Source organism: Erythrolamprus reginae, chromosome 9 (assembly GCF_031021105.1).
Source record: "Erythrolamprus reginae isolate rEryReg1 chromosome 9, rEryReg1.hap1, whole genome shotgun sequence".
NCBI lineage: Eukaryota > Metazoa > Chordata > Lepidosauria > Squamata > Dipsadidae > Erythrolamprus > Erythrolamprus reginae.
Genome location: NC_091958.1, coordinates 47,418,225 through 47,435,261, shown reverse-complemented (window position 1 = coordinate 47,435,261; position 17,037 = coordinate 47,418,225). Strand labels below are relative to the sequence as shown.

Sequence of the window (17,037 nt, the reverse complement as noted above, 5' to 3'; positions counted from 1 at the left end):
AAATTGTAGGGAAAAAAGTTTGCATCCATTTGTGTTTATTTCCCATTTCCCGAGCAGCAAATATGCGGATCCCTGGCTATCGAAAATGATTCATCTCTAAAAGAAAAGAGTGTGTGTGTGTGTTTGTGTGTGTGTGTGTGTGTGTATCTCGAGTAGTAGGCAAAGGAGCTCTGAAGACATAGCCAAGTTGATAATCTAAAACTAGGTTTTCAAACAGCGTTAAGATGTGGTTTGTTTAGCCATTGTCTGGTTTTACAAAAAAAATGTCGCTGCTGCAGAGCTGAACAAGTTACATCCAGGTTCATGAGACTTGTGGAACCTTATAGTAGTTTCACTCCTTGTAGTACTGGGGTTACCTTGCTCTTTCTTCCATTGCTGAGGGCATGAACTGTATTAATTCTCACACACACACACACTTTTTTTTGGCTATTCCTATTAATTTGCTTAATTCTTAGCAGGTTTTCAATCTCATATAAAGGGGTACAATATATTTAAGTCTTCAGATAAGAATAGAAACATAGAAACATAGAAGACTGACGGCAGAAAAAGACCTCATGGTCCATGTAGTCTGCCCTTATACTATTTTCTGTATTTTATCTTAGGATGGATCTATGTTTATCCCAGGCATGTTTAAATTCAGTTACTGTGGATTTATCTACCATGTCTGCTGGAAGTTTGTTCCAAGCATCTACTATTCTTTCAGTGAAATAATATTTTCTCACATTGCTTTTGATCTTTCCCCCAACTAACTTCAGATTGTGTCCCCTTGTTCTCGGGTTCACTTTCCTATTAAAAACACTTCCCTCCTGGACCTTATTTAACCCTTTAACATATTTAAATGTTCCGATCCTGTCCCCCCTTTTCCTTCTGTCCTCCAGACTCTACAGATGGAGTTCATGAAGTCTTTCCTGATACGTTTTATGCTTAAGACCTTCCACCATTCTTGTAGCCCGTCTTTGGACCCGTTCAATTTTGTCAATATCTTTTTGTAGGTGAGGTCTCCAGAACTGAACACAGTCTTCCAAATGTGGTCTCACCAGCACTCTATATAAGGGGATCACAATCTCCCTCTTCCTGCTTGTTATACCTCTAGCTATGCAGCCAATAGAATAGAAAAGAAGAGAAAAGAAGAATAGAATAGAATAGTAGAGTAGAGTGAAAAAGGAATAGAATACAGAGTAGGATACAGTAGAGCAGAGTATGGAATAGAATAGAATAAAAATGTATAGTGGGGTAGGGTAGGGTAGGGCAGAGTAGAAGTAGAGTAGAGTAGAGTGAAAAAGGAGTAGAATACAGAGTAGGATAGAGTAGAGCAGAGTATGGAATATAGAAGAGTAGAGTAGAGCAGAGTAGAGTAGGGTAGAATAGAGTGTAAAGGGAATAGAATACAGAGTAGAGTAGAGCAGAGCAGAGTATGGAATAGAATAGAATAGAATAAAAATGTATAGTGGGGTAGGGTAGGGCAGAGTAGATGTAGAGTATAGCAGAGCAGAAGAGAGTATGGAATAGAAACTAGAGTAGAGTAGAGTAGAGAATTCTTTATTGGCCAAGTGTGATTGGACACACAAGTAGTTTGTCTCCAGTGCATAAGGTCACAGTGAACATACAAGCAACAAGCGAGTAGTTTGCAGATGTTGCAGAAAAGAGAGCGGTGTTAATTGTACGGCAGCTAAAAAATCAGAATTTAGTAGCAGCTTTTCCAAGTACCATTCCTTTTTTTTTCTTCTCAAGGTACACGTTTTAATGAAAAGCTTACACCTTTTAATAAAACCTGTTAGTTGGAAAAAGTGCTGCCAGTGTTCAATTTAATGTATAGTTTTTTTCTCTCCACCTTGAAATGTTCATCCCGAGGGGAATTTCCCTGACACCGATGAATTTGGAGTGGAATTTAACAAGTCAGCTCACAAAAGAGAATGTGTGAGATTGTGTGCGATAACAGAATAGTAAAATAACAGAGTTGGAAGGGACCTTGGAGGTCTTCTAGTCCAACCCTCTGCTTAGGCAGGAAACCCTACTTCACACAAAGTCTTATCCAATATCTTTAAAACTTGCAGGGTTGGAGCGTTCACAGCTTCTGGAGGCAAGCTGTTCCACGGATTAATTGTTCTAACTGTCAGGAAATAGTTCTAAGTTGCTTTTCTCCTTGATTAGTTTCCAGCCATTGCTTCTTGTTCTCAGGTGCTTTGGAGAATAGTTTAATTCCTTCTTCTTTGTGGCAATCAGTTTCCGGTCACAATTTAAAGTGTTGGTTATGACCTATAAAGCCCTTCATGGCACCGGACCAGATTATCTTAGGGACCGCCTTCTGCTGCACGAATCCCAGTGACCAGTTAGGTCCCACAGAGTTGGTCTTCTCTGGGTCCCGTCAACTAAACAATGTCGTTTGACGGGACCCACGGGAAGAGCCTTCTCTGTGGCGGCCCCGACCCTTTGGAACCAACTCCCCCCAGATATCAGAGTTGCCCCCACCCTCCTTGCCTTTCGTAAAGCTCTTAAGACCCATCTCTGTCGTCAGGCATGGGGGAACTGACACATCTCCCCCGGGCCTATACACATGGAATGTTTGTGTGTGTGTTTGCTTTTAATAATGGGGTTTTTAGTGTTTTTAAATTATTAGATTTGTTTTTTACACTGTTCTTGTTATTGTTGTGAGCCGCCCCGAGTCTACGGAGAGGGGCGGCATACAAATCTAATAAACAAAAAAACAAACAAACAAACAAACAAACAAACCCACCTCTGCCGTCAGGCATGGGGGAATTGAAATCCTCTTTCCCCCTAGGCCTTTACAATTCTATGCATGGTATGTATGTATGTATGTTTGGTTTTTATATTAATGGGTTTTTAATCGTTTTTAGTATTGAATTACTATTGTACACTGTTTTATTGTTGCTGTTAGCCGCTCCGAGTCTCCGGAGAGGGGCGGCATACAAATCCAATCAATCAATCAATAAATAAATAAATAAATAAATAAATCCCTGAGATATTGGAACACTGCTATCATGTCACTCCCAGTCCCTTTTTTGTGCATGTGTGTAGAGTTGAAAAAGGGAAGAAAAGGATCACACGCCACATTTTTACTAACATATCTTTCTATCGCCTCCTTTAGAAAATCTGGAGGACGGCAACGAACATGAAAACGCAGATTTTTCGGTAGAATTGACTCCAAGCAATGCTGAATTGCACTACAGGTAATGTAACTAATCAATTAAAAGGACGTTCAACAAAATCACCAGCCTACAGACAGTCCTTGACTTACCACAATTCATTTAGTGACTGTTCAAAGTTACAACGGCACAGAAAGAAGGGACTTACTTCCCAAGCTCTCTCTAGGTTTATTGAAATTGGCTCTCTGAAACTCCAAGATACATTAATCAAGAATCATAAGGTACAACACTTAATGATAATCCGTGTACAAATATGAAATCATATTAGGAACCAGTCAATATACAGTGTTCCCTCGATTTTCGCGGGTTCAAACTTCGCGAAAAGTCTATGCCACGGTTTTTCAAAAATATTAATTAAAAAATACTTTGCGGTTTCCCCCCCTATACTACGGCTTTTCCTGCCCGATGACATCATATATCATCACCAAACTTTTGTCCACCTTTAATAAATATTTTTTTAATAAACTTTAATAAAGAAACATGGAGTAATAATCTAAATGGTTGCTAAGGGAATGGGAAATTGCAATTTAGGGGTTTAAAGTGTTAAGGGAAGGCTTGTGATACTGTTCATAGCCAAAAATAGTGTATTTACTTCCGCATCTCTACTCTGCGGAAATTCAACTTTCGTGGGCGGTCTCGGAACGCATCCCCCGCGAAAATTGAGGGAACACTGTAAATCGTAAGGATGCAAGTGACAAAGTTACAACCATACAGTCAGTTGTGGGAGGAGATGGGTGATGGGAACAATGAGAAGATGTTAAAGGGTTAAATAAGGTTCAGGAGGGAAGTGTTTTTAATAGGAAAGTGAACACAAGAACAAGGGGACACAATCTGAAGTTAGTTGGGGGAAATATCAAAAGCAACATGAGAAAATATTATTTTACTGAAAGAGTAGTAGATCCTTGGAGCAAACCTCCAGCAGACGTGGTTGATAAATCCACAGTAACTGAATTTAAACATGCCTGGGATGAACATATATCCATCCTAAGATAAAATACAAAAAATAGTATAAGGGCAGACTAGATGGACCATGAGGTCTTTTTCTGCCATCAGTCTTCTATGTTTCTATGTTTCTAAGATTAGGAGAAACCCCTCTTAGCAGTAGCGACTGCGAAAGAGACCTCGGAGTCTTGGTGGATAATCAACTAAACATGAGCCAACAATGTGCAGCAGCAGCTAAAAAAGCCAACACAATCCTAAGCTGCATCAACAGGGGAATACACTCCAAGACCAGGGAAGTCTTAATACCACTCTACTACGCCCTGGTCTGACCACAGCTAGAGTACCGTATTCAGTTCTGGTCACCACACTTCAAAAGAGACATTGAAACTCTGGAGAAGGTGCAAAAAAGAGCAACCAAGATGATTAAGGGATTGGAAACCAAGACTTACGAAGAGAGACTGAGGGAACTGGGCATGGATAGCCTAGAGAAAAGGAGGGCCAGAGCGGACATGATAGCAGTCTACAAGTATACGAGGGGATGTCACAGAGAGGAGGGGATCACTTTATTCTCCAGGGCACCAGAGGGCTGGACGAGGAACAATGGCTGGAAGCTGACCAAGGAGAGATTCAACATGGAGATAAGGAGGAACTTCCTGATGGTCAGAGCGATCAACCAATGGAACAACCTACCAGCGGACGTTGTGAACTCCAACACTCTGGACATTTTTAAGAGAAGATTGAACTGCCACTTGACTGGTGTGCTATAGGGTTCCTGCTTGGGCAGGGGGTTGAACTTGATGGCCTTCATGGTCCCTTTCAACTCTAACAATTAATAAATTATTAGTAGTACAGATTTAGTAAATAGTTTGACAGTGTTGAGGGAATTATTTGTTTAGCAGAGTGATGGCGTTTGGGGAAAAAACTGTTCTTGTGTCTAGTTGTCTTGGTGTGCAGTGCTCTATAGCGATGTTCTGAGGGTAGGAGTTGAAACAGTTTATGTCCAGGATGCGAGGGGTCAATAAATATTTTCCCTGCCCTCTTTTTGACTCATGCAGTATGCAGGTCCTCAATGGAAGGCAGGTTGGCAGCAATTCTTTTTTTCTGCAGTTCTAATTATGTTTATGTTTATGTTTATTAGATTTGTATGCCGCCCCTTTCCATAGACTCGGGGCGGCTCACAACACAATCAAAACAGTTCATAACAAATCTAATAATTTACAATTTAAGATATTTAAAAATCCCCATTATTAAGCAGACATACATACAAGCATACCATACATAAATTGTATAGGCCCAGGGCAGATATTTCAGTTCCCCCATGCCTGACGACAAAGGTGGGTTTTAAGGAGTTTACGAAAGGCAAGGAGGGTAGGGGCAGTTCTAATCTCTGGGGGGAGCTGGTTCCAGAGAGTCGGGGCCGCCACAGAGAAGGCTCTTCCCCTGGGGCCCGCCAACCGACATTGTTTAGTTGACGGGACCCGGAGAAGGCCCACTCTGTGGGACCTAATCGGTCGCTGGGATTCGTGCGGCAGGAGGCGGTCTCGGAGATATTCTGGTCCATGAAGGGCTTTAAAGGTCATAACCAACACTTTGAATTGTGACCGGAAATTGATTGGCAATCAATGCAGACTGCGGAGTGTTGGAGTAATATGGACATACCTAGGGAAGCCCATGACTTATCTCGCAGCTGCATTCTGCACGATCTGAAGTTTCCGAACACTCTTCAAAGTTAGCCCCATGTAGAGAGCATTACAGTAGTCGAACCTCGAGGTGATGAGGGCATGAGTGACTGTGAGCAGTGAGTCCCTCAGTAATTATCCCCTGAAGTCTGGGTCTGTCTTTTTGGGGTTGCAGAACCAAACCAGACGGTTATGGAGGTGCAAATGACAGTCTTGATGCCAGAGTTTAGATTTGAACGATGTAGCGGTCCGTGTTGGCTATTGAAGACTTTCTTGGATAGCCCAGCCCGTATATTGAGAGTTCTAGACTGCAAAGGCTTCTACAGGGTGATTTGAGTAGACTGGAGCAAATTATTTGTGACTTGTTTCAATGGTTCTAAGTGTTTTAGGTTGCTTTTTAAAAAAAAGCAACAACAACCAACCACTCTCATTGTTTTTAACACACAGGGTAGAAGCTAGCTCTCCCGTCCACAAGAATGCATTGACCGAACTTCTGCCTTCCAACAGCGTGCCAGAGTCGATGACTGTGGGTAGGTAGCTATTTGACTTCATTTGGAAATTTTCTTTTTTAAAAAAATCCTTTTTGATCGTTGGGAAAAAGTTTCGTCAAAACCTGTTGTCATCTGGGGAGACGCTTGGGGAGGTTTGTTGAGGCTTGGCGTTCGCTGCAAAATATTTTTAAAATATTTAAAAATAAGTTGAAAATAAGTAATATCATGGGAACAATTAAGTGTCAGTAATTGTGCTGGCCATCTGGATACAGTATTGAAAAAAAATCTGTTACTGTATGTTGTGATTCAGCCTGAGGCTCCTCAGGGACCGGCTGGATCTCTGCCGGATCCATGCCCAGAGGAGGAGGACAGTGAACAGGAGGGGGAGGACCAGGCAGACGGGGGAGAGGAACGTCAGGAAGAGGAGGAGGAGGGAGAGCAGCCTGAGACCCCTGGGGGGGGGGGGCTCTCCCCAGCTAGTAGCCTGGATTCATTGGATGAAGACGCACAGGCTATAATAGACATGAGGCAGCGACGTGCAGCTCAAAGACGGGGCCAATTAGAAAGGTATTTCCATCCCTGAATTGGCAACAGCTGGGTTTGGGTGTGGTTCTCCTCAGCAGGGTTGAAAAGGCAGGCCCTCCCTTACAGTCTTGTGGAGAGTTATCAACTGGGAGTCCTGTGACCTTGCTTCGATTCTCGGCGTCTCTGATCTTGGCTTGTGGCCTAGAAGTCTGGAAGACTTGGGAGAGGCGTGGGTTTTATTATCTCCAGCGTTGTTTTTGCCAGCAAGAATCCTGTTTTATTGCCTGGCCTTCGTGAAACCTCTGTGAAGCTTCATAGTGTTCCTGTCTGTAAGAACAGTTTTTGTTACCTGTATTTGCTTTGAATTATGTAAACTGCCTTTGCTTTTTACCAGTGTGTCTGGATACTCTTTTTGGTTGGTGTTGGCGTCTGGGGGGACCCAGACAGAACACTGTACAGATAGTTTCAGTATGCAATTCCTGTTATCTCTATTCTGTATTTTTTCTTGATACATCCACAAATGGTAGAAATTTCAATCATTTGCAGATTAATAATAATAATTAATAATAATTTATTAGATTTGTATGCCGCCCCTCTCCGAAGACTCGGGGCGGCTCACAACAACGATAAAAACAATATTATACTGGCACAAATCTAATATTAAAAAAACCCCCCTAAAAACCCTATCATAATTAAAAACCAAACAGCACATACATACCAAACATAAATTATAATAAGCCTGGGGGAAAGGTGTCTCAAATCTCCCATGCCTGGTGGTATAGGTGGGTCTTAAGTAGTTTACAGAAGACAAGGAGGGTGGGAGCAGTTCTAATCTCTGGGGGGATTTGATTCCAGAGGGCCGGGGCCGCCACAGAGAAGCCTCTTCCCCTGGGGCCCGCCAGACGACATTGTTTAGTCGACGGGACCCGGAGAAGGCCAACTCTGGGACCTTATCGGCCGTTGGGATTCGTGCGGTAGCAGGCGGTTCCGGAGGTAAACTTGTGGCAGCTTGTTCTGTTGTTGCTGCCACTCACTAAACATGGCATTCCTTTTATTGCAAAGTCCTAATCCAAACATTCTTGCTTATGTTTTGGAGACGGGGTTGTCCATTTAACTAGATGTTTTTAAAAACATCTTCCAGTCCTTACATGATGTAATTCTGTGACTAATAATTTTGTAAGCCGCCCTGAGTCTATGGAGAAGGGCGGCATAGAAATCCAAACAAACAAATAAACAAAATAATTGGCTAAACTACAAACATTTAATTTCAGAGCTGAAGGTGGGACCAAGTTGCTATTCTGCTATTAGGAAATGGAACTCCTTTCTGGGTGATGATTATGGTATTTTATGAACCTCATCATAGCAGAGGTAGTCCTTAGTGAGTTCATTTAGTGACTGTTCTGTCGGGCTCTCTGGTAGAATCCTCCCAAAAATTCACAGGTACAAATTTCAGACACACACACGTTTGAAAATTCAAAACAATGTTCTTCATAATGAAAATTCACTTAAACCAAGCCCTCTTTTGGTATAGCAAAGAGCACTCGTCTCCAAACAAACTGGTAATTTGTACAAGTCCCTTATCAGTTCTGTGATACTTAGCTTGCAGCTGTGAGGCAATTCACAGTCCTTCTTTCACAAAGTGAAACACACTTTGCTCTGGTTTAGTTTCAAAGTGGGGAAAAATCAGCACACAAAAAGTCCAAATCAGTAAAGCAGTCACAAAACACAACGGTCAGATAATCCTCCACAATGGCCAAACCCACAGGCTGCTCTTTATAGCAGCCTCACTAATGACCACAGCCCCACCCAACCACAGGTGGCCTCATTTTCTTTGATAATAATCTCTCAGTTGTTGCTGCCTATGCATCGCTCTCCGCATGCGTGGCTGTATCTTTAACTCTTGTTCTGAATCCAAGGAGGAGGTTGATAATTGATCTCCTTCTGAGCTGTCTGCCACACTCTCCTCCTCCCTGTCACTCATGTCTTCTTGGTCAGAGGAGCCTTCATCAGCAGATTCCACCAGGGGCAAAACAGGCCTGCAGCATGTGGATATCTCCCCCACATCAGCAGTCCTTGGGGCAGGAGCTGGGCCAGAGCTAACCACAACAGTGACCGTTCAAAGTTACGACACTGAAAAAAGTGACTTATGACCTTTTTTCACACTTAACAAATGTTGCAACCTCCCTTTGGTCCCATGGCAACTAACTTATACTTATGACCATTGTAGTATCCCAGGTCATGTGACCTCCTTTAGCGGTGCCTTGGTCTCTCCAGCCTTGAAAGACGGCGTTTAAGGGCTGACTTGATCAAAGTGTATAAAATCATGCATGGGATAGAAAAGGTGGACAAAGAAAAATTCTTTTCTCTATCACACAATACTAGGACGAGGGGGCATTCCCTAAAGCTCATAGATTAGAAGGTGAGGACAAATAAAGGGAAATATTTCTTCACCAGAGGGTCGTTGGTTTATGGAATTCACTTCCAGAAGAGGTTGTGACAGCCTGGATAGCTTCAAGGCAGGATTAGACAGATTCATGGATGCCAAATGTATCGGTGATTATTGAAACGGATGTCCATGTGCCGCCTCTATGTTGGTTGAGGCAGGCAGGATTCCCTTGGGTATCATTTGTTGGGGGTCAAGGGAAAGGGAGGGTCTGGCCTTCTCTTTCTGTTCAAGATCCCCATGGACAATTGGTGGGCCACTGTGGGCCACAGAATGCTGGACATTATGGGCTTTGGCTCGATTCAGCAGGGCTCTTCTTAGGTTCTTATGACCTTCTGTCAAGCAAAGTCGAATGGGGAAGCCGGCTTCGCTTAATGACCCCGTGACTAAGATAATAACAGCTGTGGCAAGAAAGGGCGAAAAACTAGGCAAAGCTCACTTAACAAATGTTTCCGCTTAGCAACAAAATCTTTGGGTCAGAGCCGTGGTCGTAAGTCGAGGACTTCCTGTAATTTTGCAGCAGTCCTTCAGAGAAATGCTTTTTGTCATTGAAGGTTTAGTAACATCTGTTGTCCAGGAGAGGGCAGCATTGCCTTTGTGTTTGCCCATTCTGTGTATCCAGCAATTGAATTTTTTCCTAGTGGCTTTGCGCATTAAAGCAGGTGACAGTAAACTTGATTCGTAGATACCCAGGGAGATTGCTTACTTCAGTGTAAGGTAAAGTTAAAGGTTCCCCTTGCACATACGTGCTAGTCATTCCTGACTCTAGGACAGTGGTTCTCAATCTGGGGGTCGGGACCCCTTTGGGGGTCGAATGACCGTTTCATAGGGGTCACTTAAGACCTTGAGAAAAGACAAATTTCCCATGGTGTTAGGATCTAAAGCTTCTATTCTGGCACCTTGGAACACATTTTTACAATCCGACCGATCAGGCGTTGACAGTGGGAGTGTCCCTCTGACCTAAAACCAATATTTATTTATTTATTTATTTATCTATCTATCTATCTATCTATCTATCTATCTATCTATCTATCTATCTATCTATCTATCTATCTATCTATCTTTCATTCATTGGATTTGTATGCCGCCCCTCTCCGTGGACTCGGGGCTGCTACCAACAGTGATAAAAACAGCATATATATTTTTCTTCTATCCTTGTTAATAGAATAGAATAGAATTTTTATTGGCCAAGTGTGATTAGACACAGAAGGAATTTGTCTTGGTGCAGATGCTCTCAGCGTACATAAAATAAAATATACATTTGTCAAGAATCATGTGGTACAACACTTAATGATTGTCATAGGGGCCAAATAAGCAATGAAGAAGCAATATTAATAAAAATCTTAGGATATAAGCAACAAGTTACATATACAAATATACAAATATAAATATACACTACTTAAAAAAATAAAGGGAACCCTCAAAGAACACATCCTAGATCTGAATGAATGAAATATTCTCAATGAATACTTTGTTCTGTACAAAGTTGAATGTGCACAACAGCATGTGAAATTGATTGCCAATCAGTGTTGCTTCCTAAGTGGACAGTTTGATTTCACAGAAGTTTGATTTACTTGGAGTTATATTGTGTTGTTTAAGTGTTCCCTTTATTTTTTTGAGTAGTTTACAGTGGAATGGAACAGAATAGAAAATAGAAGAGAAGAAGAGAATAGAGGATAGAGAATATAATCCGTCCAATCAGGCATTTACAGTGGGGGTGTCCCTCTGACCTTCCTGCCAATCAGCTTCAAGCTCTGTTGGGAGAATTAGTGCTAGACTTATGGTTGGGGGTGACCACAGCACGAGGAACTGTATTAAGGGGTCACGGCATTAGAAAAGTTGAGAACCACTTATGGTTGATTTAAGTTAATTATGGCTTAGAGAGATGCGTGTGAACACAGCCCCTGACTGATACCTTCCTTGAAAGGAGCGTGGCCCTTCTCAACTCTTTAAAGGTTCGACTACTGTAACGCTCTCTACATGGGGCTACCTTTGAAAAGTGTTCGGAAACTTCAGATCATGCAGAATGCAGCTGCGAGAGCAGTCATGGGCTTCCCTAGGTATGCCCATGTTTCACCAACACTCCGCAGTCTGCATTGGTTGCCGATCAATTTCCGGTCACAATTCAAAGTGTTGGTTATGACCTATAAAGCCCTTCATGGCACTGGACCAGAATATCTCCGAGACCGCCTTCTACCGCACGAATCCCAGCGACCGATTTGGTCCCACAGAGTGGGCCTTCTCCGGGTCCCGTCAACTAAACAATGTCGGTTGGCGGGCCCCAGGGGAAGAGCCTTCTCTGTGGCGGTCCCGACTCTCTGGAACCAACTCTCCCCAGAGATTAGAACTGCCCCTACTCTCCTTGCCTTTCGTAAGCTCCTTAAAACCCACCTTTGTCGTCAGGCATGGGGGAACTGAGACATCTCCCCCGGGCATATACAATTTATGCATGGTATGTTTGTATGTATGTTTGCTTAGTAAATGGGTTTTTTAAATATTTTAAACTATAATTTAGATTTGTCATGTATTGTTTTATTTTATTGTGAGCCGCCCCGAGTCTGCGGAGAGGGGCGGCATACAAATCTAAATAATAAATAAATAAATAAAAGCGTTGATGGGATTTGGTAAAAAAATGTATATTTTTTAACAAGTAGCTTCTCCCCCCCCCCCCCAATTTCTTTCCCCCTCCCCACCCAAGGAAGCAGCTTCCGAACAATGGAGCTTCCAGCCTGTTGCATAGCAACTTAACTCGCTAAACATGTAGCAGGTGTAACATGCGGAATACAGGATGACGTTAACGCCCGTCTCGGCTCTTCCGACAAGTGGCTTTTTTAACAGCCTTGCAACATGTGGGAGCCGAGGGGGAACTTTTTCCTGCCTTGTTTTAAATAACTTTTGTCGGTTTTCCAAAAAGAAAAAAGACGTAAAGTTAAAAGAAAAATAAAATTAGAACAAGAAAAAGGCTCTGAAACAAATAAAACTCATATACAGTATATGTTTATACGTATACATTCATTTTATAATCATCATTTTAGCCAGGATGCTAAACGATAAAGGCCTTTTCTGCATGTTTCCAACTAATACAGTGTTCTTTCTTTCTTTTTTTCTTTTTTTCTTTCTTTCTTTCTTCCTTCCTTCCTTCCTTCCTTCCTTCCTTCCTTTCTTCCTTCCTTCCTTTCTTCCTTTCTTTTATCTTCCTTCCTTCCTTCCATCCTTCCCTTTTTCCTTTCTCTTCTCCCTCCCTCCCTTTCTTCCTCCCTCCCATCCCTCTCTTTTACTAAATATACTTACTATATACTGTATATCAGGGGTCCCCAAACTTTTTACACAGGGGGCCAGTTCACTGTCCCTTGGACTGTTGGAGGGCCGGACTATAAAAAAAAACCTATGAACAAATCCCTATGCACCCTGCACATACCTTGTTTTAAAGTAAAAAACAAAATGGGAACGTACTATTTAAAGGGGGGAGAAGGTCTGAAATTCATATATGTTTATGTTTTGTTTTTAATTTTCTTTTGTTGACATCTGATTGGCTATACAAGGTTTTCTTGGCTTATGAAAAATGTATAAAGAAAGAAGGAAGCACTTTGGCATAATGGGTAATAAGTTAGAAATATAATTGGTGTTGCACTTTTTGAAGGAACATTAAGGAGGGAATTTAATGAAAAGAAAATGAATGTAACTGGATGACAAAATTAGAAAAAAAAACTTTTGCAACTTTTTTGATGATTGATATTAGTTTCTAACAAAATACTGCAATTTATTCATGGAAAATTAGATGGTACACTGTGTTGTTTGAATGTATTTTCAGAGAAAAATTTAAAAAAACTACCCCCCCCCAAAACAGTCCTTCCTTCCTCTGTCCCTCCATTCATTTCATTCTTCCTTCCTTCCTTTCTTCCTTGTTCCCTCCATTTCGCCTTCCTTCCCTCCTTCATTCCCCTCCACTTCTCCTTCCCTCCCTCTCTTTCCCTTTTCTTTCTTTCTCTCTCTCTTTTCCCTGTGCTTTTGTCACTCACTGGCGGGCCGGATAAATGGCCTCAGTGGGCCGCATGTGGCCCGCGGGCCGTAGTTTGGGGACCGCTGCTGTATATACTTGCTCTCTTACTGTGAGTGTCCATTGTTGCATTGTAGGTATCTATAAGTCCTTCCACCTTTGAACATATACAAATCCCATTGCATACTTAAGAGCAAAGGTCCAGTAAGGAGTTTATGTTTGTCCATTCTGTTTGCCAGAGCTTGGGCGGGATAGGGTGGAGGTAGAGTTAAGAGAGTCATCAGCGGACAGTCGTTCCATTGCCACAAATGGTTCAAGTCCAACCTCTCTTGAATTCTGTCGAATTTATCTGGCACCAATGTAAATATTGAACTTTAGTTGCCTGTATTACAGGCTTCAGCCAATAAATCTTCTGGACTGGAACCTAATGCGTAGAACTGATACTTTGTGCCTGAAAAATTAAATCCAAAAGAAAAAAAACTTTCATTTTTTGTCACTCTGCCAAGCCTGGAAGCAAATCTTTATTTTTTCGTTGGGATGCTATTTTATCAACACACACGCACACACACAAAAGTTTGTAGATATACAAATCATTTCATTTCCCCATCCTTCTCGAGGGGGCTTGCAGGCTCTGGTGGTTTAGATTAGCCATTGAGAGTGTTTTAAATTAACACCTTGGCCTAAGGAGATGTTTTGTGCTTGTAAACAGGCTCATTTGGTTTTCTGCAGATAAACCACCCAAATGTGCTAATTTGGAGAAGTAAAACATCGCTGGGTTGAACTGAGGACTTTGGGGGAAACGGTAGTGTGTGCATTTGATATCCATCAATTTAATGGGGAAATCCTTGCTCAGCTCCTTCTAAATTGTGGGGTCTTTGTAGCTCTCCGACCTTCATTGTTTTCTTGCAAATGCTAAGTAACATCACCCATGCAGGAAGGAAGTGGGGTTTGCTCTCTGCTTCCTATGCGAGCGACTTGCCCATTCTACTTCCTTCTAGCGCTGATGATGTCACTTAGTTGGGTCATGAAACAGCTGCAAGGATAAAAAGCTCAGATATCACCAAGATCCCAGTCCTCTTCCTCCTCCTCCCCCCTCTCCTCCTCTTCCTCCTCCTCCTCCCTCCCTCCCTCTCCCTCCCTGTCCTCCTTCTCCTCTTCCTCCCCCTTCTCCTCCTCTTCTTCCTCCCCCTCCCTCCCTCTCCTCCTCCTCTTCCCTCTCCTCTTCCTCCTCCTCCTCCCTCCCTCTCCCTCCCTGTCCTCCTTCTCCTCTTCCTCCCCCTCCTCTTCCTCCTCCCCCTCCCTCCCTCTCCTCCTCCTCTTCCCTCTCCTCCTCTTCCTCCTCCTCCTCCCTCCCTCCCTCTCCCTCCCTGTCCTCCTTCTCCTCTTCCTCCCCCTCCTCTTCCTCCTCCCCCTCCCTCCCTCTCCTCCTCCTCTTCCCTCTCCTCCTCTTCCTCCTCCCCCCTCTCCTCCTCTTCCTCCTCCTCCTTCCTCCTCCCCCTCCTCCTCTTCCTCCTCCCCCTCCCTCCCTCTTCCTCCTCCTCCTTCCTCCTCCCCCTCCTCCTCTTCCTCCTCCCCCTCCCTCCCTCTCCTCCCCCTCCCTCCCTCTCCTCCTCCTCTTCCCTCTCCTCCTCTTCCTCCTCCTCCTCCCTCCCTCTCCCTCCCTGTCCTCCTTCTCCTCTTCCTCCCCCTCCTCTTCCTCCTCCCCCTCCCTCCCTCTCCTCCTCCTCTTCCCTCTCCTCCTCTTCCTCCTCCTCCTCCCTCCCTCCCTCTCCCTCCCTGTCCTCCTTCTCCTCTTCCTCCCCCTCCTCCTCCTCTTCCTCCTCCCCCTCCCTCCCTCTCCTCCTTCTCTTCCCTCTCCTCCTCTTCCTCCTCCCCCCTCTCCTCCTCTTCCTCCTCCTCCTTCCTCCTCCCCCTCCTCCTCTTCCTCCTCCCCCTCCCTTCCTCTCCTCCTCCTCCCTCTCCTCCTTCTCCTCTTCCTCCTCCCCCTCCTCCTCTTCCTCCTCCTCCTCCTCCTCCTCCTCTTTCTCCTCCCCCTCCCTCCCTCCCTCTCCTCCTCCTCCTCCTCCCTCTCCTCTTCTTCCTCTTCCCCCTTCCTCCCTCTCCTCCTCCTCCCCCCCTCCCCTCCCCCTCCCCTCTCCCTCCCCTCCCCCTCCCTCTACTCCCCTCCCCCTGGACTAGAATAGAGTCCTTCTAAATAATTATTTTCTGATTTGGTGTCATTACTTGTATTTCCCTTCTCTTAGAAACCAGCATAGTTTTTGACTGTTTGGGGGGGTTCAGGTAAGAGTGGGGAGGCTCTTTTAGAAAGCGCTGATAGCCGTTTGTGTTAACTAAAACAGTGAAAATAAGAAAAATGAAGTCAACTGAACTCACCGAAACGCAAATATCTGTGCTTATGCGGCATGAATTTAAGAACTGTTCTGCATGAGATGACTAAGTGTTCATTAAAGAGAATAATAGACTTAATTTTGTCTTTTTTTCCTCCCCCCAAGTGGAACTCCGGCAAGCTATTGTAGCCATGATGAACAGAAAGCATGAACTAGAAGAACAGACTAGGTAAAACAATGATGCTTCTGGTCAGTTCTATGGAAAGTGTGCACACATCATTATATATTGCCCCACTCCTGGGGGAACGATAGTGCAAAATCTCCACTCCCTCCCCACTCCTGGTGTGAGCCGCCCCGAGTCTGCGGAGAGGGGCGGCACACAAATCTAATTAATAATAATAATAATAATAATAATAATAATAATAATAATAATAATAATAATAGCATAGTGCAAAATCCCCATTCCTTCCCCACTCCTGGTGGAAGGGTACTGCAAAATCTCCACTCCCTCCCCACTCCTGGGGGAAGGATACTGCAAAATCCCCATTCCTTCCCCACTCCTGGGGGAAGGATACTGCAAAATCCCCATTCCTTCCCCACTCCTGGGGGAAGGATACTGCAAAATCCCCATTCCTTCCCCACTCCTGGTGGAAGGGTACTGCAAAATCCCTATTCCTTCCCCACTCCTGGGGGAAGGATACTGCAAAATCCCCATTCCTTCCCCACTCTTGGGGGAAGGGTACTGCAAAATCCCCACTCCTTCCCCGCTCCTGGGGGAAGGATACTGCAAAATCTCCATTCCTTCCCCACTCTTGGGGGAAGGGTACTGCAAAATCCCCACTCCTTCCCCACTCCTGGGGGAAGGGTACTGCAAAATCCCCATTCCTTCCCCACTCCTGGGGGAAGGATACTGCAAAATCTCCATTCCTTCCCCACTCCTGGGGGAAGGATACTGCAAAATCCCCATTACTTCCCCACTCCTGGGGGAAGGGTACTGCAAAATCTCCACTCCCTCCCAATCAATTGGGACTCAGGAGACAAAGAATAGATGGGGGCGGAGCCAGCCAGAGGCGGTATTTGCCGGTTCTCCGAACGACTCAAACTTTTCATTACCGGTTCGTCAGAACTGGTCAGAACCGGCTGACTCCCACCTCTGGTTCCCTCTGAAGACGTTTGACCTTGATTTCAGATTTCAGGCAGGCCGTCTCACTCTGCGCTCTTCTCTGCAGTTCCTTGCGGAGCCTCTTGGACGGTGAGATGGAACATTCGGCGGGACTCCGTCAAGAGGTGGACAACCTGAAGAAGAAAGTTGCAGAGCGTGAAGACCATTATACAGTGAGGATCCAGGCCTTGTCAAGGTAGCGGAGTGGTCTGGGAGGTAGTCTTGCTTTGGGTTCATGCAAAATAGCAACAGCTATTAATCAGCCCAATCAAAAGCGCAAAGAAAGAAAGAGAAAGAAAGAAAGGAC

At 44.1% G+C, this 17,037-nt stretch overlaps 1 protein-coding gene across 2 annotated transcripts in view; it reads left to right on the top strand.

Annotated features, from left to right (window-relative positions):
- The window catches only part of SNX29 (sorting nexin 29), a 213,071-nt gene that overhangs the window by 24,027 nt on the left and 172,007 nt on the right, over positions 1-17,037 (top strand). For both annotated transcript variants that reach the window (XR_011559849.1, XM_070761121.1), the window contains exons 10-13: positions 3,107-3,188; positions 6,233-6,315; positions 15,734-15,797; positions 16,798-16,926. Coding sequence is in view for 1 of the 2 variants with exons in the window: in XM_070761121.1 (XP_070617222.1) it covers positions 3,107-3,188; positions 6,233-6,315; positions 15,734-15,797; positions 16,798-16,926 (358 nt within the window). In the remaining variant the exon portion in view is untranslated. The remainder of the gene's footprint in view (positions 1-3,106; positions 3,189-6,232; positions 6,316-15,733; positions 15,798-16,797; positions 16,927-17,037) is intronic.